Source organism: Cnephaeus nilssonii (genome assembly GCF_951640355.1).
Source record: "Cnephaeus nilssonii genome assembly, chromosome: 9".
In the NCBI taxonomy this organism is placed as follows: domain Eukaryota; kingdom Metazoa; phylum Chordata; class Mammalia; order Chiroptera; family Vespertilionidae; genus Cnephaeus; species Cnephaeus nilssonii.
In genome coordinates, this window is record NC_137080.1 from 5,259,580 (window position 1) to 5,285,976 (window position 26,397).

General features: G+C 49.7%; 1 protein-coding gene across 3 annotated transcripts in view; it reads right to left on the reverse strand.

Moving 5' to 3' along the window:
- The window catches only part of ARID1B (AT-rich interaction domain 1B), a 356,868-nt gene that overhangs the window by 36,419 nt on the left and 294,052 nt on the right, over positions 1–26,397 (reverse strand). For all 3 annotated transcript variants that reach the window (XM_079780169.1, XM_079780170.1, XM_079780171.1), the window contains exon 8: positions 14,214–14,541. In XM_079780169.1, coding sequence (XP_079636295.1) covers positions 14,214–14,541 — 328 coding nt within the window. The remainder of the gene's footprint in view (positions 1–14,213; positions 14,542–26,397) is intronic.

Sequence of the window (26,397 nt, forward strand, 5' to 3'; positions counted from 1 at the left end):
AAAATTCTACCTAAAATTCCAAATCATAAACTTCACAAATAAATTGTACATTTTTAAGCTTGTCAAGATTTATATAGGGATTATAGAAGCAAGAAAGGGGGAACTTGAAATAATAACAGGAATTACAAAAGCAAGCAAAATTAACTACCATTTTAAAAGAGCTGACTCTTTATGAACATAACTTAATATCCTCCCATCAAAAACCGGAAGTCAAGAAATGCAAAACAGATGAGCAGGGTGGGAGGGTTATTTAAAAAGAAATCCCTTGACCTAAATTTTCTGATCTACTGACTATGAGAGCGAGCATTTCCAAAATCCCTTCTACCTTCTTGACATTCTGAAACCCGGGGCTGTCAGCCACACACCAGGCTCCCGCATCAGGGCCACAGTGAACGGCTGGCGCCCTCGTCCCGCGGGGTTCCAGCGGCTGGAGGCTTTGGGAGCCCAGCCTGGCTGTCCGTGTCCCGCCCAGGCTCCGGTCCTGAGGCCACCCTCCCCGCGGCACGCGGATTCATGAACTTATCTTTTGGTGACTTAGTTTGGCTAGTTTTGTGTCTACACTCTGAGACACACCTCTTCACTCCTGCAAAGTGCAAAGGGGTACTGTTTGATCAAAGGAGGCGAATGTCACTTCTCTAACTGCAGGTAATGGGGAGTGAGGGAGAGGAGGGTTTTAGCAGCAAGATGGTTTAATTTCCCCAGGAAAATTACTGCAAAAAGAAGATGATAGCACTATGGCAAAATCTTTTTTTTGTTTTTCCTGGTTTGTGGTGTTTATTTTTTAAAAATAAATCTTTATTGTTCAGATTATTACAATGGTTCCTCTTTTTCCCCCCCATAGCTCCCCTCCACCCAGTTCCCACCCCACCCTCTGCCTTTACCTCCCCGCCACTGTCCTCATCCATAGGTGTACGGTTTTTGTCCAGTCTCTTCCTGCACCCCCCCATACCCCTTTCCCCCCCGAGAATTGTCAGTCCACTCCCTTTCTATGCCCCTGATTCTATTATATTCACCAGTTTATTCTGTTTATCAGATTTTTTATTCACTTGATTTTTAGATTCACTTGTTGATAGATATGTATTTGTTGTTCATAATTTTTATCTTTACCTTTTTCTTCTTCTTCCTCTTCTTAAAGAATACCTTTCAGCATTTCATATAATACTGGTTTGGTGGTGATGAACTCCTTTAGCTTTTTCTTATCTGTGAAGCTCTTTTTATGCCCTTCAATTCTGAATGATAGCTTTGCTGGGTAGAGTAATCTTGGTTGTAGGTTCTTGCTATTCATCACTTTGAATATTTCTTGCCACTCCCATCTGGCCTGCATAGTTTCTGTTGAGAAATCAGCTGACAATCGTATGGGTGCTCCCTTGTAAGTAACTAACTGTTTTTCTCTTGCTGCTTTTAATATTCTCTCTTTGTCTTTTGCTCTTGGCATTTTAATTATGATGTGTCTTGGTGTGGTCCTCTTTGGATTCCTCTTGTTTGGGGTTCTCTGCGCTTCCTGGACTTGTAAGTCTATTTCTTTCACCAGGTGGGGGACGTTTTCTGTCATTATTTCTTCAAATAGGTTTTCAGTATCTTGCTCTCTCTCTTCTTTTGGCACCCCCATAATTTGGATGTTGGTATGCTTGAAGTTGTCCCAGAGGCTCCTTACACTATCTTCATATTTTTGGATTTTCTTTTTTCTTTTCTGGTTGGGTGTTTTTTGCTTCTTTGTATTTCAAATCTTTGATTTGATTCTTGCGGTCCTCTAGTCTGCTGTTGGATCTCTGTATATTATTTTTTATTTCAGTCAGTGTATGCTTAATTTCTAGTTGGTCCTTTTTCATATCCTTGAGGGTCTCACTAAATTTATCGGCCTTTTCTAGAAAATTCTTGAAAAACCTTATAACTGTGGTTTTGAACTCTATATCCAGTCGTTTGCTTTCCTCCATCTCTTTCATTTGTGATGTTTCTTTGTCTCCACATTTTCACTGCTTCCCTGTGTTGGTAGAGTGGCTTTGTGTGGTAGGTGTCCTATAGGGCCCAGTGGCTCAGCCTCCCCAGTTACCTGAGGTGGACACTCTTGGTGCACCTCTTTGTAGGCTGTGTGCCCAGCCTTGTTGTAGTTAAGCCTTGATTGTTGTTGGTATCACTAGGAGGAATTCAATTGGCTGTGAGGATCAGCTGTGTCTACGATGGGAGAACTTCTGTGCTGGAGACACCCTTATGAGACAAGACTGCAAAAGCCTCTGTGCTCAGCTTGGATGGGGTGGAGTCTCAGGGCGGAGCAGACAACAATGGCTTCCCGTCAGCCCTGCCCTAAGAGGCCCCTGTGTCTCTGTGTCCCGTGGTAATCACTGCAAGCACCTCTGAGAGAAAGTCGCCCTCGAGTTTTGTCTGCTGCCAGACAGTCCAGTTTCTCCCTGAATGAGTCTGGGTCCCCAGAGTCTCGCCCGGAACTGGAGTTCAGAACAGTCGGGTGCTTTTGTCTCCCTCCCGATTGAGAAAGCCAGCCGCATACTCAGTTGCCAGCCCTCTCCGTGCGTGCACCTCTGTACCTCTGCCTTCTGCAGCTCCTCTGAGTCTCAGTGTGCTTTTCTCTTTCCTTCTAGTTGTAGAATTTCCACTCAGCCAGCCTTCCTGTGGTTCTGGATGATGTCCGTTTTGTCTTTTAGTTGTAGTTTTAAAATTGTTGTGCGAGGCAGCAGTTTAGGTGTTTACCTATGCCGCCATCTTGGTTTCTCCTCTGTGGTGTTTACATTCCCCAGGAATCGCCACAGTTCTCCCTGTGGCAAAATCTTTAAAAGACTCCACATTGTAGTCAAGCTTTTCTTGATACGGTAGCTTTAAAAAATTTGGCCATTAATATTTACTCTTAGAATAAGGTGACCAGATCGTCCCGCTTTTGGCGGGACAGTCCTGATTTTTAACAATTTGTCCTGTGTCCCACGGCGTTTTAAAAAAGACCCTATTTTTAAAGATTCTTTCCAAAAATAGGGACTTTTTAAAAATGCCGTGGGACGCGGGACAATTGTTAAAAATCGGGACTGTCCCGCCAAAAGCGGGATTATCTGGTCACCTTATCTTAGAAGTAAAGCTAACAGGAAAGGAAAAATCCACTTTGCCTGTCTGTTCCAAATGAATTATGATTTCTACTCTCTCCACCTCCAGTAAACCATCGTTTATTGGCTCTTAATGTATAATAATAAAAATATTTTAAAGATATCCTTTAAAAGATGAACATAAGTCACTAATGAAAAACAATGTACTATTCTCTTAGTGTAGCTATTTTCAGTCTGCACTGCCCTTTTTCAATCATAACAAGATGATGAACGTAGATATTACAGAGGTTTTAAAAAATACCTTTAAAATAACAAAAAAATGAAAGATGTAAATGTCTGTGCTGGATGCCGGTTGCTGTTGCAATGTCCTCGATGAACCCAGGCCGGCAGCTTTTGAGGGTCTGGTTAAACAGCTTGGGTTGTGACTGTCACTGGACGGCTTACACTGATCCTAGGATCTGGGGACAAGTCGTGCTGGCTCTCTGGGCCTCAGTTTCTACATACAAACACGGAGGGACTGACAATGACTTGAACATGAATACTTTGTGAAGTACATACAAATATGCATACCATGTTTTCTGGGCACTTTGCACATTTAATTTTTAAATTCCTGGAGGCAGGTGGGTGGAATTATGCTCACATGCACAGAAAGAATCGGAGACGTTAAAAAACTTGCCTAAACACACACAGCTAGTAAGTGGTAGAACTCCCCACGCCTGCTGCTGGGCGGGTGGTCCACCCGGTCTCCCAAGGCCTCTGACACTGCTAACACTTAGGAGACAAGTGCACTGCCACACGGCGGCCTCCTGGAGAACTTTCTAGTTGTCTAGCAGACTCATCTGTGGTCGGAGAAAGCTACATCAGAATGGCGCTCTTCTCTGGGCCTCCTAGGGGCACCCTTCGGCGGGGTGGCCACCGTGGGAGGTGGCGGAGGTAAACAAACAGCCCCGTGGACGCTGCTTCCGGGAAGGAGTCTGTCCTGTGCCGCAGCCTCTGGGTGCCCGGGCAGAGAAGCCGCCGAGGGAAGTGCGTCTCCCCAGGAACGCAGGGCACTTGGCCACCTGTCTCGCTGCGGGGAGAGCCAGTCTTCCGTCACCGCAGATGAAATCCTCCTCACTGTGGTTTTGGAAATTACTGCGAAGACTCTTGGTAATTCTGAGCAAGCAGGATGGGCTTACCACTAAACAAGAGCTTGCAAGGCATCCCGTCGAGCTTGGGAAACTGAGACGTGTTTTGTGCAGGAGACAAGGTGGCGGCCTCGGTGACTAGGCCGAGCTCTCCAACTCACTGCGGAGGGGCTCACGTAGAGTCTCTGTGGCCACGACAACAAGCTTTCTTAAGTGGTGGGGCTGGCCACCATCACCAGGACCCCGGCAACCTCAGAAGTCGGTCCCCCTCCAGGGACAGTGCTCACCACCCCTTCAGTCCTCGGCAACGTCCGAGTGTCCAAACGGAGTGAGGGTGAACAAGGCACTCACCAGACGCTTCCTCTTTGCAAAGGAAACAGGAGCAGGCAAAACACACCTAACCAGGCAAAGATACAAGCTGAGACGAGGGAAACACTCCCTGTCAAACCTAACCCGGGACTCCGGGCTCGGGAACCACTGGGCTGCTTCCAGGGCCGATGGGAACAGAAGGTTCTGTCCCAATTGCTGCTGCCTGACGCCACAGACCCTAGCCTGCCGCGAGCGCCCAACTGCCCGGGAGGGGATCTGGCAAACACGTTTTAAAGAGACCGTTGCCAGCGGTCCACTTGGAAGGCGAATACTGCTTCCCACTAGGGCTTGAATCCAGAAGCTGAAAACATTAAGTGAAACCCATCTAAATATCGTTTGTTTTTTTAAAATATATTTTTATTGATTTCAGAGAGGAAGGGAGAGGGAGAGAGAGAGAAACATCAATGATGAGAATCATTAATTGGCTGCTTCCTGCATGCCCCCTACTGGGGATTGAGCCTGCAAGCCAGGCATGTGCCCTTGACTGGAATCGAACCCAGGACCCTTCAGTCCACAGGCCGACACTCTATCCACTGAACCAAATCAGCTAGGCTAAATATGTTGTTTTTAAGTCGATTAGAATCAAATGTAAACTAAACAGGCTGCACATGATTGTGGTGCTTTCAAGGAAGTGTGCAGGCCACATCGTCTCAGCATCACCAGCGGTGACACAGGGAAGTGAGAACTCTCCCGGAAAAGACCAGATTCTGGTACAGCTCCTTGGAGAAGAGCAGGGACAGACAGAAGTGCTTTGGAAACAAACACTACAGGAGTGAAGCCACTTTATTTAAATCCAGAGGCAAAGACACACGGAGAGAGGTTTCACTCCGAACTGTTCTAGCGTATCCATCGGAAACATGACTCGAGGTTTGTTCCGAATGAACAGAGAGCAGCGCCTGCTCAGCCCACATCGTTGCTGTCCATGTGACTGTCCCTAGCGATGCGGTTTGAGTTCTGGGGCCGGAAAGGCATGAGCCAGGCACACACGGGCTTTGGGGCCCTCCTTCACTCAGACCTAAGGGCTCCCGGACCAGGAGCCCAATGTGGAAAGTCCACTCCAGCCCCGTGTTCTTGGAGACAGCAACTGTCCACGCACATCACAGCAGGCCCCACCTTACAGCTTCCATCCACACGACCATGTTCACCGGTGCCCCTCCACGGCGAAACGGACCTCCCGTCACCCCCACCACGCCTCTTCCTAATGGCACGTGGACGCCTCCAGTTGAGGTTATTTTTAATCGGATATCTGAACAGGGAAAACCACTCCCTACGTCTCCAAAGCAACCCAGTCGACAGAAAAGAACCCGCCCCAGCGGCCCCTCTCCGTGCGGCTAGCCCCTCAGCACTCGGTGAACAGAGGCGCCCGCGGCTCTGGTGGCAAAGCCATCTTGGCACCTCCGCCACCGGTGCTGTGCGAGGAACCCACCCGAAGGCCGTGCTTCCTATCGCCAACCAAAGACCGAGAACAGGATGCCCGCGAGTCCCGACTGCAGAGGCCTGTGAAAACACACAGCCACGTGCTATTTAAAACACTATCACCCCCTCCCCTCAGGGAGGCATGCTGGAAATAACTAGATCCGTCAGAAACACCTCCTATCGAGCTGACAGTTCCCATCATTGGTTCAAGACGGGTGTTTAGGACAGCGGAGGGAGGGAGGGCAAGGGGCACAGGAGTCGCCCAAACAACCAACCAAGCACACTGAGCTACCGGAGAGTGCGTGCCAGGGCCCCGCTGTGGGTAAGGGCCTTGCAGGTGCTGGGGAGCTCCCTGAGGAAGGCATGCGAGACCTGAGGGGTCCACCCAGGGGTCCGCGGGGAGCCCATAGGTGGGGAGGACAGGAGGGCCACATCACGCAAGGCCGGGGTTCCGTAAGGTTTGGGCTGCACCCTAAGAGACTAGAAGTTTGTGAGCAGGAGAAAGGGCAAGAAGGAACGTGCATTTCAAAGGCACTGTTTGCTCTGTGACTGTGGATGGAGGACGTGGGGGGGGGGGGCGGGGGCGGGAAGAAGGGATGGAGGGCTGATGGGTTGTGTGGCTCTGACAGTCTAGGTAGGAGAGGACGGTGCAGGAAAGGGCTACGTGAGATCGGGAGGGGACAGGACTGGGTGATGAATGACAAGAGGGCACCGCCGTGTCCCCTGGGTGGCGGCGAGCACAGAGGCTGGATCGCGGGGCGTCACGGACTGCTGACAGGCTCGGAGACCACATGTCTGGCTCGGGCACGGCGCCTCTGAGCTTCCGGAGGGCGATTCCTTCCCGGGACAGCAGTGCCGCTGGGGCAAGGACAGCGAGAGGCCGGCCTCCGGGACCCCAGGGGCTCGCAGCCCGGCAGTGAGCTGCCGAGCGGAGCTTGAGGGCCGGGCTGACCAGGCGCGCAGACTTCCTGCACCTCAGTGGCCAGTCTGTGGGCTGCACACACAGAATGTGGGCCTGATCTCCAGCTCCTGTCTTCTGCCACAGCGACGTTCTGTAAAACCCTCCAAAAACAATGTCCAGGGCTATCGTGTTGGGAAAATGTATAAATACAGTCATTTCTGACTTAAAACACCTCCTAAAATTCTTACAGATTTCCTGAACGAAATGTGGCCCTGCACAACAAAGTTACTTAGTTTAAGCAAAACACTATTTAAAATCGGGTAAAAATGCTGCGGCAAAGGCCTGAAAGCTGGAAGAAAAAGTTCTGCCTGTCCTCTGCAGTCACCGCCCGAGGAGGGGCCGGCCCCTAGCTCTCCCCGGCAGGGACCAGCCAGACGCAGCCAGACGCAGCTGCCTTCCAAAGCCAGAACACGGCCGGGGCCAGGCTGGCAGCACTGTTTCTCTTACTTCAAGAGACTATTACATTAACCCGAGAAGCTTTAACCCTTTGCACTCGCTTGCTTTTTTTCTCGATTCCTTTATTCTACTCGGGATTTAATGTTTTAAATACCCCAGATTTTACGAAGCGTGGTAGTAGAATAAAAAACTGGAGTTTCTTTTCATACAAACTTATTTATTTGGATTTTTTTATATTTCAAATTATTGATACATTCAAAGAGTAATTTTAATCTATAATTTTTCATGGTGTGATATTTTTTGAAGCATTCACCCACATGAAGACCTGGTTTACATTCACATGTTTCACAAATATAAATCGTCTCTCTTCTTCCTCCTTTGATTTTTCTGTTAGAACAAACAACACAGTCTTTGTGTTTTTTGTTAGGGTGAGGTGTGATTATGGAGCTTTCCATCTAAACGTTGCTCTAAGTTAGTGGCTAATAATCTACCCCTGGAAGTTAGTGTACCATCTCTGAATTCTCCAACAAGATCATGTACTAGTTTCCTAATAAATTTCACATGCGTTATCGGTTTTTCATTTTTTCTTTTTTGGCATTCTTTGTACAATATATAGGAATTTACAACACTGACCTCAAGCCCCCAGAAAAACAATTTACGCCACCATTTTAGAGTCTTCCTCATAAAACAGTATGTGCCTGTGTGGTGATCAGCTATATCAACACCCCCCATAAACTTTGTATAGTTGGTCACGACCTTGGGTTTGAGAACTATTTCCTTCCCACCACCACGCACTCTCCTTTCCACAGACTCAGTCTCTGAAGTGTCCCATGTACTGAGCATTGTGACTATCCTCTTGTCTTTCCACGCAAGAAGCATTACATTTTCATCCCTGAAAGCCACCATCTCTCCTTTCATTAGCTTTGGATGTTTGATAACAGGTGGATTATCTTTCCTGTTGGGCATTATTGTCCCTGCCAAGTGTGTGTTTTCCTTGAACAATTCCTTTGCAAGAGTGACACTAGTGTAATACCTGTCAGTGAAGAAATGATAACCTTGAGAACCAGGTACTGAGTTCTTCAATCTTTCATGAAGCTCTAAAACTATTCTGCTAGTAAAAGGGAGATCAGGTCTCACCAACGTTTCAGATGTTATTCCTCCATAATAAGGGACAAATGAATGTACGTAACCACATTTTGAATCTGAGAGGACATATAAACGAATACCCCATTTTGTTGGCTTTTTAGGATTATATGTGATGAAGTGTATCTTTCCCTTGAAACCAACAACAGCCTCATTAACAGCAATCTCTCTTCCAGGACAGAATCTCTCCCTAAATTTCATTTCAAGGTATGGCAAGAAGCAGTTTACCTTCTCGGTTCTTGTTCTCCAATCTTTACTTGACTTTTGGTCGTTTTTCAAGTGTAACATCCAAAATATTTGCAAGAACCTTTCTCTTTTGAAAACAGATAGAAAAAATGGTATATGAGACTCAAAATCCATGGACCAATAACTCTGCAAGTTGGGGTGATTCAACACACCCATATTTAGTATTACACCAAGAAAAGCCTTCATTTCCTCTATTGTCACATCTTTCCAATTATTCCAAGTGGGTCGCTGGGATAGCTCTTTCTGGCTAATTTTATGCCTAGCATACTCATTTGTCTCATCCGTTATATTTTTATCAACGTCTCAGTAAAAAACAACTGAAAAAAGTCTCTTGGTGTGGCACATCCAGAAGGAACTTGAGGTCCAACCTGTAACTGACCAGTGGAGAAGGGATTCTGCTAGGCTCTTTGTCATTCACAGATGTAGATGTCCACTTTTCTTTTTCCTGTTTTCCCCTAGAAACGTAACTTTCACTGGGTCTTATACCCGAATTCTCAATGATATCACCTATATCTCCATCACTCTCACTCGAATAAACAATTGTGTGTCTTCGTTTTGCCTTTATGAATTCAATGTCACTGTCACTGTCAGTACTTTCAGCCAGATCTTTGGGCAAAGCAAGGGACTTTTTCCTTTCTGTAGTTCCACTAGGACCAGCGATTTGTTCATCATCTCCACTCGCATCCTCGGAGAACTCACTTTCGTCACTATTACATTTTTCACTTTTTTCTTTTTTCACGTTTTTGAAGTAGAATTCATCATCGCTGCTTTCTATGTCTTTGGAAAACTTATCCATCCTGAGGAGGGGAAATTCACTCAGAACGTGCGACTGCTAGGGGGCAAACCAATCATCCAACTAAACCCTGTGTCATGACAACATCTGTGATATGCTAATAGAAACCTAAACAAACCTAGGAGACGAAAAGATAAGGAAGGTTCTTTACCAAGGGAAGATGATGCAAGCTCAAAAAGGCATGATGCAACGACTCATGCCTTGGACCCTCCTACTCAAGATTGCTGCCTATGCAAAAGATAAGCTTAGGTGGTGGCATCAGTTGAGACGGCATTTACATTTTACTTGTCCTTTCATGCTAATGAAAACAAGAAAAGATACTGGAAAAATAGACAAAAATCCCCGTTCCCCCGCGGTGAAACTACGTGTCGAGTGTGGCTCGACATACGAGCTGCTACCGATGCTAACCGTGTCGAGTCACACTTGACATCCGAGTGCAAAAGGTTAAACATGCCTTTTCGGAGTAAAAAGTCTATCAGTCTAAAGTGTGGGGGCGGGGAAGAGTCCTGAACAGATACAAGTTGTTAATTTCAAACACTGGACACTATCACTCAGCTTCTTTAGTACCCGAACAACGCGATTCACCACATTCTACTGTGAACCCTTACCAGTCTAACCAAAACGAGGGGTTTCTTTGCTCAAAAGGGGAAAAATAATAAACAACTCATCTACACAATCCTTGACTTAGTCCATGTGGCACGTGTCCTACCTGGCACTGCCTTTTAAAGAAGGAATCAGTAAACCGGCTCCCAAACAGCTCCCCGAGTGTCCTCTCCACGGCCCCTTGCGCCAGCGGGGGAAGCCCCACGCACCTGCCACACCTCACCTTACCGGAGCCCCGCTTCTCACTGCCTCTCACTGTGCCTTCGTCATCAGTCCTTCCTCAGCCTCCCTCCTGCTCCAGCCCCTGGGATTCTGACTTGAGGAAGAGTCGCCATAAGGAACTGGGAACCCTCCTTCCTCTCCCAGAGAGAGACTGACAGGTAGGAACCGGCTCTTCAAACTGCCCACCTAACCTAACCTGACAGCCGTCCACGGGGAACAAAGACAAGAGCAAACAGGAGTTTGCTGCACGAGCTGTTAGGGAACGCAAAAGCGTGTGAAAACCAAACTCCCGAACCCACAGCTCTCACACGCGCACCACACGGATTCTCACAGCCAGGCCCTGCTTACCAACAACAGCACAGCAGGTTTTGTGTACTGCGAAGTGCAAAGGAAGGATGACTTAACAGAGACATAAAGCACGGTGTCCTTCTTCTGTGGAAAGGACACCGTAGACATGAAATACAAAATGCAGAGCTGGCGGGGCGGGGCTGCGGGGCCGCGCCTCTGCCCCCCATCTCCCTCTCCGGGCTTTAATTAGGGAGGAGGTGCCGTGTTCCAGGACGCTCACCATGCTGCTGGCTGGAGCGCGGACCCGACTCCACGTGCTGGTTAGCTAACATCGATTTTCTGCCCCAGCGGAGGAGCCGCACGCTGATGCATGCCATTTAAATTCATTTCACACAGCTGCTCAATGTGGCTTGGCAAGGCACAGGCGACGAGCTGCGTGGGGCCAGAGAGCACTCCCGAGGTGGGAAGGACGGAGCCTATGGATTAGCAGCTGATGTAAATGCTCCTCTCTCCCCACGGCCGCCTTCCCACGGGCTCAAGCAGTGACCTTGAAGGTGCCACAGGAAGGAAGAGAGGAAAACACCATTTCCCCAAACGTGTGTTCACCCCGTCCTCTGTCTGTTATTGCATTTTTAGGGTCATGTTTATAGGGTTCTCTGTTTGTTGGCCTACATTTAGGACCATGTTGACAGGATTTAGAACTCTCAATCGCAAACTTACCATTTGTTCTGGCTGTGGAAATAAAGGTATCCTGAATATAAAGACTATTAAAAAGCTCGCCATCGCGCATTCGTAACTAGTGAAAGCACATTTGCATGACTTTAGTCCTTAAACAAAGCTAGTTGAAAGTTTCCTATTTTAACCAAAAATGTGGTATGTTTCTACAGAAACTACCTAGTGCACATGATTCAATCTACATAGGATAATCTTACATTACTGTACAAAAATGTCGCTCTGTAGTCACTCAGCAATAACATACGTTAAAAGCATTCCCTAGCCTGAGATAGTGTCGCCTGACGTTAGTTTTCTGGTAGGGAAGGGCCCTTTTTGTTGCTGTCTGTAATTCCTGTGTTGTAATTGGTAATACGGCAACACCGTGTTCAGAGAGGAAATTCTGTGTAGGGTTATCTGGTTGTATTTCCCCAGGGAATCTCTGGCCAAAGGTGGCCACTGCCCTGGAAGTGAGGGTGTGCAGGAGCGGTCGGTGAGTGGCAGGAGTGACAGTAACACCGTCATGATAACACAACACAAGTACCTGACAACACACGACAACAGGGGGGACGACACCAGAGCAGGCCATCTCATTACTTTTCCGCAGAGAAAACGTGGATTCGTCTCAGGCACGAGGGAAGAAGCCATGCCGATAGCCATGCAGACAGATCGGGGACGGCATGCAGGCTGCTGCCAACCCAGCACAGTGCTGGTAACGGGAACGGAACAGAACAAACAGGAAGGAACAGAAGGACAGCCCCCTGAGGTGGATCTCCGTCGAGGTCTTTCGCTTGGTTTGGGTGTTACTTCTGCAGCCAGATGGCACGTTCATTAACAGTTTAAAATCGCCCAGGGCCCCAGCGAGTCAGGGTCTGTTGCTACCTACCCGTACTGGTCAGGCTGGTGCATCATGGGAGCCTGAGAGTTGCCATAGTTGGGGTGCTGGGAAGAAAACAGGGGGCGTCCGCCAGCCCCAGACTGGCTGGGATAAGCAGGCGACCTAATGTATGGTGGCCTAAAGCAGAACAGAGAACAACTTCTTTGGATTTGTTCTGTCGACAGACTGAACACCCCGTCCACCTGTCACTGCCGCACACAGGTGGGGAGGGTCACAGATGTGGTGTAACACTCTGTACCATGCAGCTGCCTGCAGTGGAACGGGGTACTTTCCTTAAAAGGGGGGCGGGGAGGATGAAGGAGAGAACAGAGTAAGATTTTCAGATCTCATCTCGGTTCAGTTCTGAAGTACAGCTTTGACTCTGGTCAAAAATACAGTCCATTTCAACTCCCGGAGAGCTCACTTGGGCGGCGCCTGCAGGCAGGCGGTGGAATGGTCTCCCGATTGCAAATAGAAGGAAAATGCATGGATGACAGTGATTCCTGCCTTTCTGCAAAGTGACAGATGAACTGACTCGGAAGGGGAGCAGGGCACGAGTTTCTAATCAGCATCTCTATGGTCATCTTCTTCCCAGATCACTAGCCAAGGCTTCGCATCAAATCCAATCAAGTGCTTTCTACTTAAATACCAGTCAAACCAGTCCTCACAGACAGGTTCATTAAAACCTTCCCTGAGTCTGCACAGGTTTGGGTTAGAGGTATACTGCTGGCGCACAGGAGGTCCTAACTGTAATGTGGATGACAGAGATGGCGAGATGGGGAGGAGAGAGGGGAGAGAGAAGGAGTGGTGTTCATTTTGATTCCTCAAGGGAAATTTTTTATTATTTGGAGGAAACAGTAAGAGTGGAGGGGTCCCTAACATTCCCAAATAGCAGCTTCAGAGGAAAAGTAACAAAGGAACACATTTACACACACACACACACACACACACACACACGTGCGCGCACGTGTGCACGCTTTTATCTCCCTTGGGGAAAAAAATCAGAAACCTTCTATCTTTTCTTCAAGGTACCCTATTTTCATATATATCTTTCAATTTGCTTTTTTAAAATTAATTAAAATGTATTTTTATTGATTTCAGAGAGGAAGGGAGAGGGAGAGACAGAAACATCAATGATAAGAGAGAATCATTGATCGGCTGCCTCATGCACGCCTCCTACTGGGGATCCAGCCTGCAACCCAGGCATGTGCCCTGACCAGGAATCGAACCATGACCTCATGGTTCATAGGTCGATGCTCAACCACTGACCCATGCCAGCTGGGCTCAATTTACTTTGTTTTAAATGAATTTTAGCATAAGTTAAACATAAAACATATATACAGGAGCTTCTCTGAAAACATTCACTTTGGCCTCTGAATTTTTAAATTCAATGTTATTTTTATACAGGTCAAGTATTTACTTCAAGAATTAATTTTAAAATCAGGATTGAAATCAAGTAATTGAGGATAAAATCCTTCTGGATCCAATTAAATTTTCTGAAATACTATCTTTGCGTTACTAACCTCATTTTGGTTTGGACAGATGGATATGCCCAAGAAAATAAAACATAAGAATATGAAGGATGAATCTCACACATACACACTTAGACAAACACACACAATACACATATGCGTACAAAGTTTCTTTGTCGTAAACATTTTATGGTGGGGGGACAAACGGGGACGATCTTTTTCAATGTTTTAGATTTTAACTAGTTTACAGGCTTGAGGTTTCCTGCGCGAACCTGGCTATGCTAAAGAGAACCCCAGGCACGCCTCGGCCCGGGCTCCGGGGGCTGCTCAGTGACCATTCACAGCCATTTCCAATAACGCCCACAGCCGGCTCGCCCACCACTCAGATTCCTTCTTTGGTGCCTCAGAGAACTGGTCTGTCACTTATTGTTCTGAGCCTTCCGGCCAAGTAAAACGACTAGCTACCGCTCTGCCCCCGTGTGACCCGGGACTGCGGCGCCCAACCCCGCGCACGCGCACACCAGAACGCCGCCCCGACGGCATACCTGCTTTGTGCTGAGTTGGCAGCGGCCTGCATCACTGCGGCGGCTGCCTCCTGTGCCTTACGGTTCACGGTCGGCATCGGTGGCCCCATTCCTGGCCCGCCCTGCTGAGCCATGCCAGGAGAGCTGGGGGTTATGCTGCTCATGTTTCCAGGAAACGGTCTGTTCTGCATCCCGGCTGATGGCATTCGTCCCAGGGGCATAGCACCACACGGCTGGCCTGGCCCTGGCCCATGCATCTGGTTGTTGGCATTGATGCCCACACCAGGCCCCGGGCCGCTGTAGCTTGCACTGGGCACCCCACTATACGTAGGGGGTCTGGAGTAGTTACCTAAACGAAAAGCAAGCAAACACAAATTAGGGCCTTTCACTTACTACCTGGACTTGTGAAACATTCACTGGGAACTTTCCGTCCAACACTGTGATCAACACAGAACATTAGTCATTCGTATTAACCCTTCCCTGTGGGCGCTGCGAGGCGGGCAGCCTCAAACACGCTCTTTCTGCACATTCCAGAGGCAGGAGCCACCTAGGACAGTGAGACATGCAGGGCAAATCCAGGCTAATCATTAACTCGATCCATGAACGGGCCGGGGATGCTGGCACCAAGGCTGCTCCGTCCCCCACCTCCCGTTCCTGCACTTCAACCCGGGCCATCGCTCAGCCCCGCTGCCGGCAGTGGGCTGTGGGGCCGCACCCCGTTCCGATGGAGGGTTCAGGACGGCGTGGAAGAGGGGAGCACAGGAGGCCAAGCCCAGGCTCCAAAGCACCCCAGGGGTGGCACGCGGAACCTCGCCATGAGGCCGGCACAGTCCGTTTTCCTTGGGTGCAGGGAACACTTTTTTTTTTTCTTTTGGCTTGAGCACCAGGTAAAGGGGCTGGTTTGTGCTGGGTGCCAGGTCTTATGAAATATAGTTTCAACCAGTGGCATGACACTCCACACAGTGAGGTGCGGCACTTGGGAGCAGCAGGGCCTGAGATGAGGAGCTCCAACCACCCCCACCCCACCCGCTCACCCTGGGCACAGGCTCCGGGGGGAGAAGGCAGCTGCCATGGCCTGGACTCCATGTCAGTGGTTTTGTTTCCTCTCTCCTCTATACCTTTTTTGTTGATTGAATATAGATACATTAAACCCAACTCAATTAAAGGCACACCTACTGCCACCCCAGCAGTAACAGCTGCTGAACCACACTGTGAATGAGACGCTGGCAAGGCTTTGCGTCGACGACTTCCTTCATGTCTCTGGTAACCATGTGGAATACAGACGCGACCACGATTCCACCGACAACTGAGGAAAACCAACAGCTAGTAGCTCAGGATTCAAGTCCGAGCAAACTGACTCTGGAACCCATGCACTTAACCAATAAAATACGCTGCCTTCCAATAAATGACTGTCGAAATAAAACACACATGGGAAGACGAGTGTAGAATCAAGAACTAGTGTTCCACTACTTTCTGAAGTATTGCCTCACCCATACAACATATGTGCTCTAGGCACAAGGGATACAGAGTTAAATACAACTCAATTCCTGCACTCAGGCAGCTCACAATCTAAGCATGTGTGTGGGGTTAGCTGGCGGCGGCCTGCATCAGGAGCCGCGCGGGAGGCTCTGGGATGGGTTAGCTGGCGGCGGCCCGCATCAGGAGCCGCGCGGGAGGCTCTGGGATGGGTTAGCTGGCGGCGGCCTGCATCAGGAGCCGCACGGGAGGCTCTGGGATGGGTTAGCTGGCGGCGGCCTGCATCAGGAGCCGCGCGGGAGGCCCGGGGATGGGTTAGCTGGCGGCGGCCTGCATCAGGAGCCGCACGGGAGGCTCTGGGATGGGTTAGCTGGCGGCGGCCCGCATCAGGAGCCGCGCGGGAGGCTCTGGGATGGGGCGAGCTGGAGTGCGTGAGGCTCTGCATTGCTGTCCGTGTGGCCTCAGGTCCGCTGTTTTCATTGTTTCACTCTCTTCTCTGTAGAACAGACACGCCTCTCTAACACCGACGGCCTGAAGAGTTGTTGGGGCTCTGTGACACGTGGTAGGGGTTTAACACGGCAGAGGAGGGGAGAGGGCACGGACGGAAGAGGCCCCGGACAACAGGCCGGAGAGCAGGCACCTGCAGCGCGTCACTGGGAGGAGGCGGTGCCGGGGAGAGGCCACCTGCGCAGGCCTGTCCCGCTGCCAGGCCGGGCGTCGTTCTGGAGATGAGGCGCTTCTCTAGGTGTTGGGCAGAAGCTGGGTTTGTTTGGAACAGTAGGAGCAGATACCGGATATTTACTGTGCGCAAACTCAGCCCCACGTTCTTTGCATTAACTCACTCAATCCTCCCTTCAAGCAGGAGAGGTTCCTGTTACTACACTCCGCACTCCAGAGATGGGGCGCCTGAGGCGCAGGGCATTCCAGCTGGTCCGGGGCCACGTGGCTGGCGGGTGCAGGAGCCCGGCTGGCACCAGGCAGCCTGTGGGTGCAGCTCAGAGCCCAGGCATGTGCGGTGCGGCCGCTCAGATGCGGAAGGAAAAACTACACTGATGTAACAGTATCTTCATAATCATGAAACCAGGTGTTCTCAGGTCCACACTAGGAAGCTGCATCCCCCTGAAAATGTGCAAGAAATTCAGACTTCCCAACACCGCTGGCTGCTTGCCCTCTGCCCGGTGCATCACGTGCACTGTATTTGGTTGTCCGTTGGTGCGTGAATCACGGCAGATGGCGCGGAGGTCACTGTCCACGCAGACCACGGCAGCACTCCCGCTGTAAAGGGCTGGATAGGCTTCGTGGGCCAGGCTGTCTCTGTCACAACTAAGCTGCCACAGGCGATGCATATACAACTGGGCCTGCCTGTGTTCCAATAAAACTTTATTCACAAATACAGGCAGCGGGCCAAAGTGGGCCATACTCTGCTGACGGCTGCTGCAGACCAATCCTGGGACAGGCTAGCCAAGGGCCCCGCAGCACAGACAGTGACCTGCTAAAGCGCCTCCTTGACCCTGACCATCCTCTGGAGGGCTGAGGAAAGGCAGACGAGGAGCAGCGAGGCGCTGGCAATGTCGGCAGCCGGACAGTGAAAGGGGCCAGAAGGAACAGGACAGGCTGACGTTAACCCCGCAGGGGCCACCAGGGGCACGAGGCAGCCTCTCCTGGCCAGCTCCTCACACGAGCAAACTCCTCTGCCTTTACAGAAATAACCCAGCTTACACCGTTTCAAGGAAAAGTAAAAAACATTCACTGCGCATCCATTTCCACAATCTTTACAGAAAGCTCTTAGGTTGCTGCTGAATCGCCCACCCCACAGGACCACACAGAAGGTCTGCTTCCCGTCACCACCCCGCGGAAAGGGCACCTTCTGCTCATCACCCTGGTGGGCGGGCGCAGAGCCGTGGGCGGCTGCGGCGGCTGCCTCGTCCCCTGCATCCCCAGCGCCCAGGCAGCCAGAACTTTCCCGCGAGCAGACAAGGCTTCTCCTCCCCTCTGACCGCACATGCCCGGCTCCCACAGGATGTGAGACGTCAGTGACATCCAGGCTCCTTTCTGGCTCTCACTTTACTAAAAACAAGGAAGCTCATTCACAGTTTGAATGCAAATGAAATTAATTCACATTTCCGTGCTACTTCTCTAGCTCGTTTCCACCCTCCCCCAGCGCGCATTTGGTGACTCATTTGGTAAGAAACTTTATGCAGTTGAAAACATATGTCCTCTTTGCTTTCGAAGGAAAGGCAACGACACTTCATTCGTTTCAGAAAACAGATGTGAGACGTGGTTGTGGCCGATGAGGCCCATGGCGGCTTCATCAGGGAAGGAGGCTCCGGTTTTGCCGACCTCGCGCACAGCGGGCCCGACAGGTGCGCCACTCGGGCTCGCCCTGGGTCCAGCGGGCAGAGGGGCTGCACCTGGTGAACACAGGAGCAGTGGCCGGATGCTGTCACCTGCAGCTTGCTTCCCACCTCCCCAGGCACGTCTGACTGGAGAGGAGCTGCGTCTCAGGCCTTCGCTCAATTCCGCAGCTGCACTTTGTCTCAGAGCGGGAAGTGCTCTGGGCCCGGTGGTCACCATGAGAGCACAGCCACTGTGCCTGCAACACGTACACACGTGTGCTCAGAAAGCCACTGACTGCGGCACGTGGCGAGTCCCAGTCAGTTCCATGTCCCAGGCACAGAGGCCTCTACCTGGTGGGAGAAATGCAGTCCCCCTTTCTTCCCCCGGAGGCTGAGGCTGTGCTGCGTGCCCACAGGAAAATGGCTCTACGGCTTCGACGGCTCAGGACAGCAGTGACTACAGCACGGGCTCCAGAATCCGGGTTCAGATGTCGGTTCTGATGCTTCCAGCGGCATAACTGGGACAAGTTACTCAGTCTCTTGGACATCAGTCTGGCCGTCTGTGAGTCATGCTGGTAATGGGGCACAGGCAGAAACTGACGGTCCAGTGCTGGGCAGTCACCTCTGAATGGTAGGAACTCTCACCACCAATTGTTATCGGTAACCATTAATAGGATTTTCCCCATCATCTTTTAAAAATGTGTGGGAAGGAGTGAAAAATGATTCATGCCCCCGACTCTTTGCCTACTTGATAGCGTATCCACCCCCCTCCCCCCCGCCCACTGCCCCCAATAAACAAAAACCAAACGTGTGAGCCAAGCAGCACAGGAGGCCAAGCCAGGAGGAGCGTGCGCTCCGATTCCATGTTTCTCTAATAGATCAGTGGTTCGCTGGCACTGGCTCTGACAGAAAGCAGATGGAGCAGCAGGCAGCACAATGCGGCAGCAGATGCGGGGCCACCCACCTCAGCTGGACGGCCTCGCAGCCAAGACCAAGAGCCCAGTTTTCAAGTGGGTTCATCTTGGCACACCAGCTTCGGGAAATTGGTCACCAAGCGAATCAGGCTCCAACCCACCGGGAGCGAGGCGCGAACAGCCGCCAGAGGAAGCAGGAGCTGGACTCCATTCCAGTCACCATCGTTACTCCAGAGGGTCACAGCGAAGTCTCACCTGTCCCCAGCAGTTACCTTTGCTGGTTACCACCCACAGTCCAAGCTTCCTGCTTTGGTTAACTATTAAATGCTTCCACTCTCATAGGAAATTCTGCTCCTCAGTTTCAATCACTCAGCAATTGCCATGAACATTAACTAAAGGCTCTGTATTATTATTCCCTATGCCCAGGAGGGCAAAAATGATGCACAAGTCACACGATAGATAATTAGCTACATATCATGATAAATATATTTGTCAATTAGAGAACTAAGCACTTATCTTGCTGTTTAGTCAAAGATGTTCATCACTCTTTACATCCATCTACTACATATTACTCTTCTGAGAGAGAGAGAGAGAAACATCGATTTGTTGTTCCATTCATTTATGCATTCATTGATTGCTTCTTATATGTGCCCTGACTGGGGATTGAACCCGAAACCTTGGTGCCTTGGTGTCTGAGGACAATGTTCTAACCAACTGAGCTACCGGACGAGGGCCTACATAATATTACTTTAAGTCGGCTTTATTGAGTTAGAAAGTACATACAATAACAGCCAAGGCAGTCCTATAACCATTAGCATAGACATGGGGTATTTCTATCATGACAGAAAGTTGCCATTTTGTGGCCAATCTCACTCCCAGCCCTGGATCTGATGCGTTCCCAGTCCTGCCTTCTCCGTTGTCATATAAATAGAGTCGTGCATTTGCAGCCTTTTGTGCCGCCTCCTTTCCCGTAGAGCCTGCCTTTGAAATTCAGCCACATTGTTGCACATCAGTAGTTTGTTCCCTTTTGTTGCCGAGCAGTATCCCATTCTGTGGACACTTGGGTCGTTTCCAGTTTTTGGCAATTATGAATAAATCCTCTAACATTTGCATACAGGTCTTTGTGTGGACATATGTTTCATTTCTCTTGAAAAAAATAAACCCTAGGAATGAGAGTGCTGGGTCGAGTAATAAGTGTATGTTTAAACTTATAAGAAACCCCGCCAAAAAATGTCTGATATTTCTAATTGCTCTATGTCCTTGATATTGCCAATTAAAAAACCATTAGCCATTCCAATGTGTGTAAGTGGATATCATTGTGGCTTTAATTTTCATTTCACTAATGACGAATGATACTGAGCATTCTTCACAGGTTACCACATTTAAGTAAGATCTTTTCTGTATAAAAACAAAAGTCATATTTCAAAAACCTTCTTCCCGACCTAGCCCGTTTTGCTCAGTGGCTAGAGCGTCAGCCTGTGGACTGAAGGGTCCTGGGTTCGATTCCAGTCAAGGGCACGTACCTCGGTTGCAGGCTTGATCCCGGCCTGGTTGGGCTACACGAGGGAGGCAACCAATCGATGTGGCTCTCTCACACCGATGTTTCTCTCTGTTTCTTCCCCTCCCTTCCACTCTCTCTAAAAATCAATGGAGAAATGTCCTCGACTGAGGATTAACAACAACACCCAAACCATCTTCCAACCCGACCTTTCTCCAAAGGCTGACCACAGCGCGGCCCGAGGCAGTGCTTGAGGGGGAAGTGACTGAGTGGGTAAGAAGGCCACAGATGCAGGTGCAACGTGAAGGCTGACGCGCCCCAAACCAGGGCGTCCAAGCCCACTGTTTGTGGAAACAGAGATCATTTGTTTTTGAACTGACATGTAAGGCACTGTATTATTCTTACATCAACATGCATTTTAAAGAAGTCTTCAAAATGCAACAGTGGTAATATTACACAAAGCTTGTGAAAGAGGAAAGACCTAGAAGTACCTTATAGAATGACTTCAGCATTTCTCCTTTAGTTTTTTTCTATATGTCATAAAAGTTAACTCCTTTAAAAATTTAATTATATAGTCATACAAGCTCAATGTAGAAAATATAGCGGCAGAGAGAAATAGCAAAGATGATCCTTAGTTTCACTTCCCAGAGACAATTCTAAGCCCTCAGTCCACCCATCGCACCAGCACCAGCACCGAGGCGGGTCAGGAAGGGGCCCGGTCGGGCACGCCCTGTCTTCACTGGCTCAGGAGGCAGCCCTCAGGGCCTCCCGCCAGCTCTGTGCTAATGGCTGGGGCCTCGTGAACACAGGAAGGCGCTTACATCCTGGGGAACCAGGGAGGCGAAGAAGCCAGTCTAGACAATGTGCGATGGTGCTGGGCCCAGAGGAGGGAAATGGGGCAGGAGCAGTCAGTGTGAGGAGGGCGTCGCTGAGAGGCCACCGAGAGCGGCCGTGTGCGAGTCCACTGCCTCTCCCCGGCGGGAGCGGGCCTTCAGACTCAGGCCCCGGGGCACATGTGCCCAGTCGGATGCAGGGGAACACTGTAACCTTCCACTGCACATGTGACCTTCAGAGAGCTACCTGTCAGCCCAAGGCTCAGGTTCCTCATCTATGAAAAGGGTGAAATGCACGATTATCCACTCATGTGGTTGCTGGGGGGAAACCATGATTCTATGAATAATTATTATTGTTGGACACCAACGATGAGTAGATAGGATGTCGCTGAATAGACACAAACTGTTCCAATATTAATAAGGTAACTTTTTAATCAGTGAAATTATCTTTTTACTATATATTGTGCCATATGCCAAATTTTACTTTCATGAGGCAGCATTCCAATTTATTTCTCCAACAGGTAAGTATGAGAAAAAGCATGACATAACAAATGTAAAAGGTATTATCTTAACTCATCAACGGAAGAATCTCTTCGGTAAGAAATGCAGGGTCTGAGTCACGCTGAGCACCTGCCTCTCCCTGCGCTGGCCCACAGGGACTGTGTGGGGATGGCGCCCCCTGGAGGGAGAGCTCTGATGGTCTTCACCTGGTGGCCAAGGCCCCTTCGGAAGGACACTTGGTGCCACTCACAGTGAAGTGTGATTCCACAGGTCATTTCTTTTCAAACAAACTTGTGAAAAGACGGCAGACGGTAAGGCAAAGCTGCAGTCCACTCCTGTGTCTCTCACTGCTGGCCAGGACTGTCGTGACCAAGGCCCAGACAGAGTTAAAAGGCCACTGATGATGATGTCACGAGGATCATCCAGGGGAGTGAGTGAAGGTTGGAACTTTCAAATGCTACTGATTTTAATTCGCAACATTAATTTATTTTAATTATTTACAACAGTTAGCTTCATACTAGTTCAAATTCAAGTTGCTTTGTTTTTAATTTTTCCTTTCTTTTTAATTTTCCGTTTATTTGAACTTTACATTTTCATTTCTTTCCTAATTCCCAGGTTTTGATAAAGTTATGATGACTATCAGTCTGTTAAAAAAAAATTCATCCTTAAATCTTGTAACTTGAAGGCTAAATTTGAGCATTGACAGAAGACTGCATTAACTACCTTTTGCTATAAAATGATGTACTTCAATTTGTTTCTTCTCATATTAGTAAGATACTAGAGGCCTGTTGCATGAAGATTCGTGCAAGAATAGGCCTTCCTTCCCCTGGCTGCTGGCATCAGTTTTCCTCTGGTACCCGGGACCCAGGCCTTCACTCCGGCCATCACCTTCTGCCTTTGCTCTGGCCGGAGCGCCACTCCTGTAGCTCCCTCCGCCCCCCACCCTCCCCATCATAGCAAGTGTCCTGCCCCACGCCTGTGTATGCAAATTAACCCATCATCTTTGTTAGGTTAATTTGCATACTCACTCCTGATTGGCTGTTGGGCGTTGCGGAAGTATGGTCAATTTACATATTTCTCTTTTATTAGTGTAGATTCAGAATATTTCTTTAACAACAAAGCAGGTCAGAATATGGAATGAATACTTTTGCCTAGCACTGTCAATGTAACCATAAAGTAGGGCTTAGGGAAAAGAAAGCCGTAAACACATCCAGTGCATTACAACCCATTTCAAGAGAGAAAGGAGCAAGCGGAAGAGGGAGTGGCTTCAAGCTGCTTTGGGACACAAGCTCGTGCACCTGCAGCTCCTGGGCTGAGCCAGGTGGCAGGCGGCACGCTGCAGGTGAGGCTGGATTTAGGTAATTCAGTGATAAGGCCGAGGTTCTGACTGACCAGCTCGGGACTGAGATCGGGCCATGGTGACAACAGGGCGGTCACGGCCAGGATGGTCCTCACCTCTCCCATAGCCGGGGAGCCAATGACTAGTAACATTTACAAATTGTTCCTCTTGAACTGGAACAGCATACGATTATTAATGTGAAATTCACTCTTTTGGAACTGCATTCATTTCAATGAGGTATCATTTAAAGTTTGCCTTTGCTGAATTTATGAGAAATATATTCTAACGAGGACAGGACAATTTCAGACAGTACCTCATTTGTTTTAGAGAAAAAAACTTTAACCTGTCTGGAAAACATCTTTCACAATGTAATTTAGAAATACAAGGCTCATCAAACTCACCTACTTGTACGTTCTGTGCTTCCTAAAACACATTATACAAATTAAGGCATAAAATCAGGGCTGCGCCGTGTAAACCTGTGTATGTGGCGCCCAGACACTAGGGACAAATGAGCGACACCTGGGGGCTGCCAGCTGCCCGAGGCAATACTTCTCACGCGAAACTCAGAGGAGACCAGACCTGCCTGTTGTGCACTCGGTGACAAGTACGCGGGGTGGGCGGGCAGTGTGGCAGGCCCTGTCCCAGAGCACAAACAAGTGCGACCGTCCTCGTGAAACCGGTTTCAGCTCTCTGCCTCCCGTACAAGTTCATTTGTTAACGATGAGCATGTCAACTACATAATTCCTTTCTATTTATTAAAGCAAGTCCCTATGGCCCTCTTAACTTGCGAGCACTCTAAGGGTAGTTATTAAATGTGCTTACTTGAATAAGGTTTCCTAGTTCATTAAATATATGGCAAACATTTTGACACATTTAGATCATCCCATTTGTATATTTAATAATTTAGGTTTTACAGTATTCATAGACATTTCTAAAAATGTCTCCTCTTAACGTCATAGCAATTTTTTCTTAGTCTCTAGTATTGTTGATCTTTTTCCAAAACGGCGTCCATGCTCCTTGAAGGCAAGTCATTTGCCTTCTGTTTCCCTCGTGGCTCACTGACTGCGTGAGCAGTGAGGAGGGCACCGCCACGGCGTGGGAAATGGCCCACCCGTGACTGGGTGAGTGGCCTAGTCCAGTGGTCGGCAAACCACGGCTCACGAGCCACATGTGGCTCTTTGGCCCCTTGAGTGTGGCTCTTCCACAAAATACCACGTGCAGGCGTGCACGTACAGTGCGATTGAAACTTCGTGGCCCATGCGCAGAAGTCGGTTTTCGGCCCGGGCGAGTCTATTTTGAAGAAGTGCGTTAGAAGAAGTGGGGGTATCGGTCGCATGTGGCTCGCAAGCCGCGGTTTGCCGACCACTGGCCTAGTCTTCGTCGCTCTGAGGCCCGGCTCTGCCAGGTGTCAGCTGTGGGTAAATGACTTAACTTGCTCATGTGCAAAATGGAGATAACGTCATGGGCTTCCCGTTAATTAAGACAATGGCGAGCTTGCCTGAATTTGCGTGCGGGCATGACCACTGCGCATCCTGGTGAAGTTGTTTACCTGTTGTTGCCTCGGTTTCTTCATCTGTCAAGTGGAGCAATAACAGCATGTGAGGGCTGGAGGAGTTAATATATGAAGGACGCTTAGGACAGGACCCAGGCCATGGGAGCACCTGACACATGTTGGTTAACAAATGGGAGAAGGGGCTCCTGACAATGAAACAATTAGCAAAAAGAGACTGAAGTGTTTCCCCCCGAGATCTCTTAAAAACGGAACTAAACCGGAGGAAAGCCATCGAGCTGGAACAGAAGCAGAAGGTGACACCGACGACCTCTGGGGTCACTGCGCAGTGACTCTTCCCAGAGACCTAGAACGCACACCACAGAGATGCAAGCTGGCAGTCTCACCAATAATCTGAGCAGTTAAAAGGAAGAAAAAAACCACCTTGTTTGGGACCCTGTTTAAAAGGATCAACGAGAGAGAAATGCCCAGGGAAGAACAGTACCGACGGAACGACACGCGCTACGAGCGTCATTTCCCGAGCTGGTGTTTGCTGGGAGAGGACGTGGGGGAGGGAAGGCGAGCGGTCCTGATGGAGCAGCACCAGGACCCTGGGTTTAAGCACCGGCCCTGGAACCAGTGACGGAACCAGGAGGGACCACCCCACAGTGGAACGCGCTGGGGACGTGGCCTGGGAAAGGTACACACGCAGAGCACAGACATACGGACACTTTCTTTCCAAGTTAGAGCGTGCTGCGTGTGGAAATTACCATCCTTACTTTATTTTTGTTTTTAAATAGATTTTTATTGATTTCAGAGAGAAAGGGATAGGGAGAGAGAGAGAGAAACATCAATGATGAGAGAGAATCATTGATCGGCTGCCTCCTGCATGTCCCCCACTGGGGATTGAGCCTGCAACCCGGGCATGTGCCCTGGACTGGAATCGAACCCAGGATCCTTCAGTCCGCAGGCTGACGCTCTATCCACTGAGCCAAACCAGGTAGGACATCATCCTTACTTTAAACGGTTTCTAATACCAGTACGACCTGAACTCAGTACGTATGCCTTAGGGAAACCTCGGACAGCAGCCTCTCAGCCCTATAGCCTCGCGGCGGGTCCACTGGGCTGCATCCGTGTCAGCTGCTCCGGAGTGACGTGAAATTCACTCACTGAACGTTAGAATCAGAAGCAACTTCCAAGGGAACATAATCCCCTTTTCCCCAAGAATAGCACGGTTCCCAGGGAGCAGCTGTCCCGGGACACGGCAGCTTGGATGAGCCCCTCACGGGCTCAGCGCTCTTACTCTAAGAACCCTAGTGTTCAACGATTCCAGAAAACCGAGGGCTTTACTCCCCGAAGAAATCCCTTTTCTACGGAAACTCTCCTCCCTTATAGGGCAAGTGCTTTCGTGGTCGTTCATGAGACTCGTCAGCCACCCCTTCCTCTGGGAGAACAGCGGAAGGAGGCTGCGCTGAGCCAGGAGCAGAGCCCGGCCCTGAGGCCGCAGGAAGCCCGAGCTTCCCGGGGGACCAGGCCGCAGCTGCTGCGCCGGCCGAGACCGCGGCTCTGACCTGGGCTCGGTGACATTCTGAGCCAAAGCCCCCATGTCCGTGCCTCTCACACTCAGGACCTGCCTTCCAGCCTTCCGTTTCCTCTTTGCACGACAGCCCGGGAAACTCCGCGGTGACCGGCCCCGCCGCGGGGCAGCTCACGGTCCTGCCAACTGGATGGCAATTCCCAGGGAGCCCTGCAGCTCACACAGGGAGACCATTCACGACACGGACAGGCAGGAAGGGCCGAGAAGAGCGTGGTGTGGGGC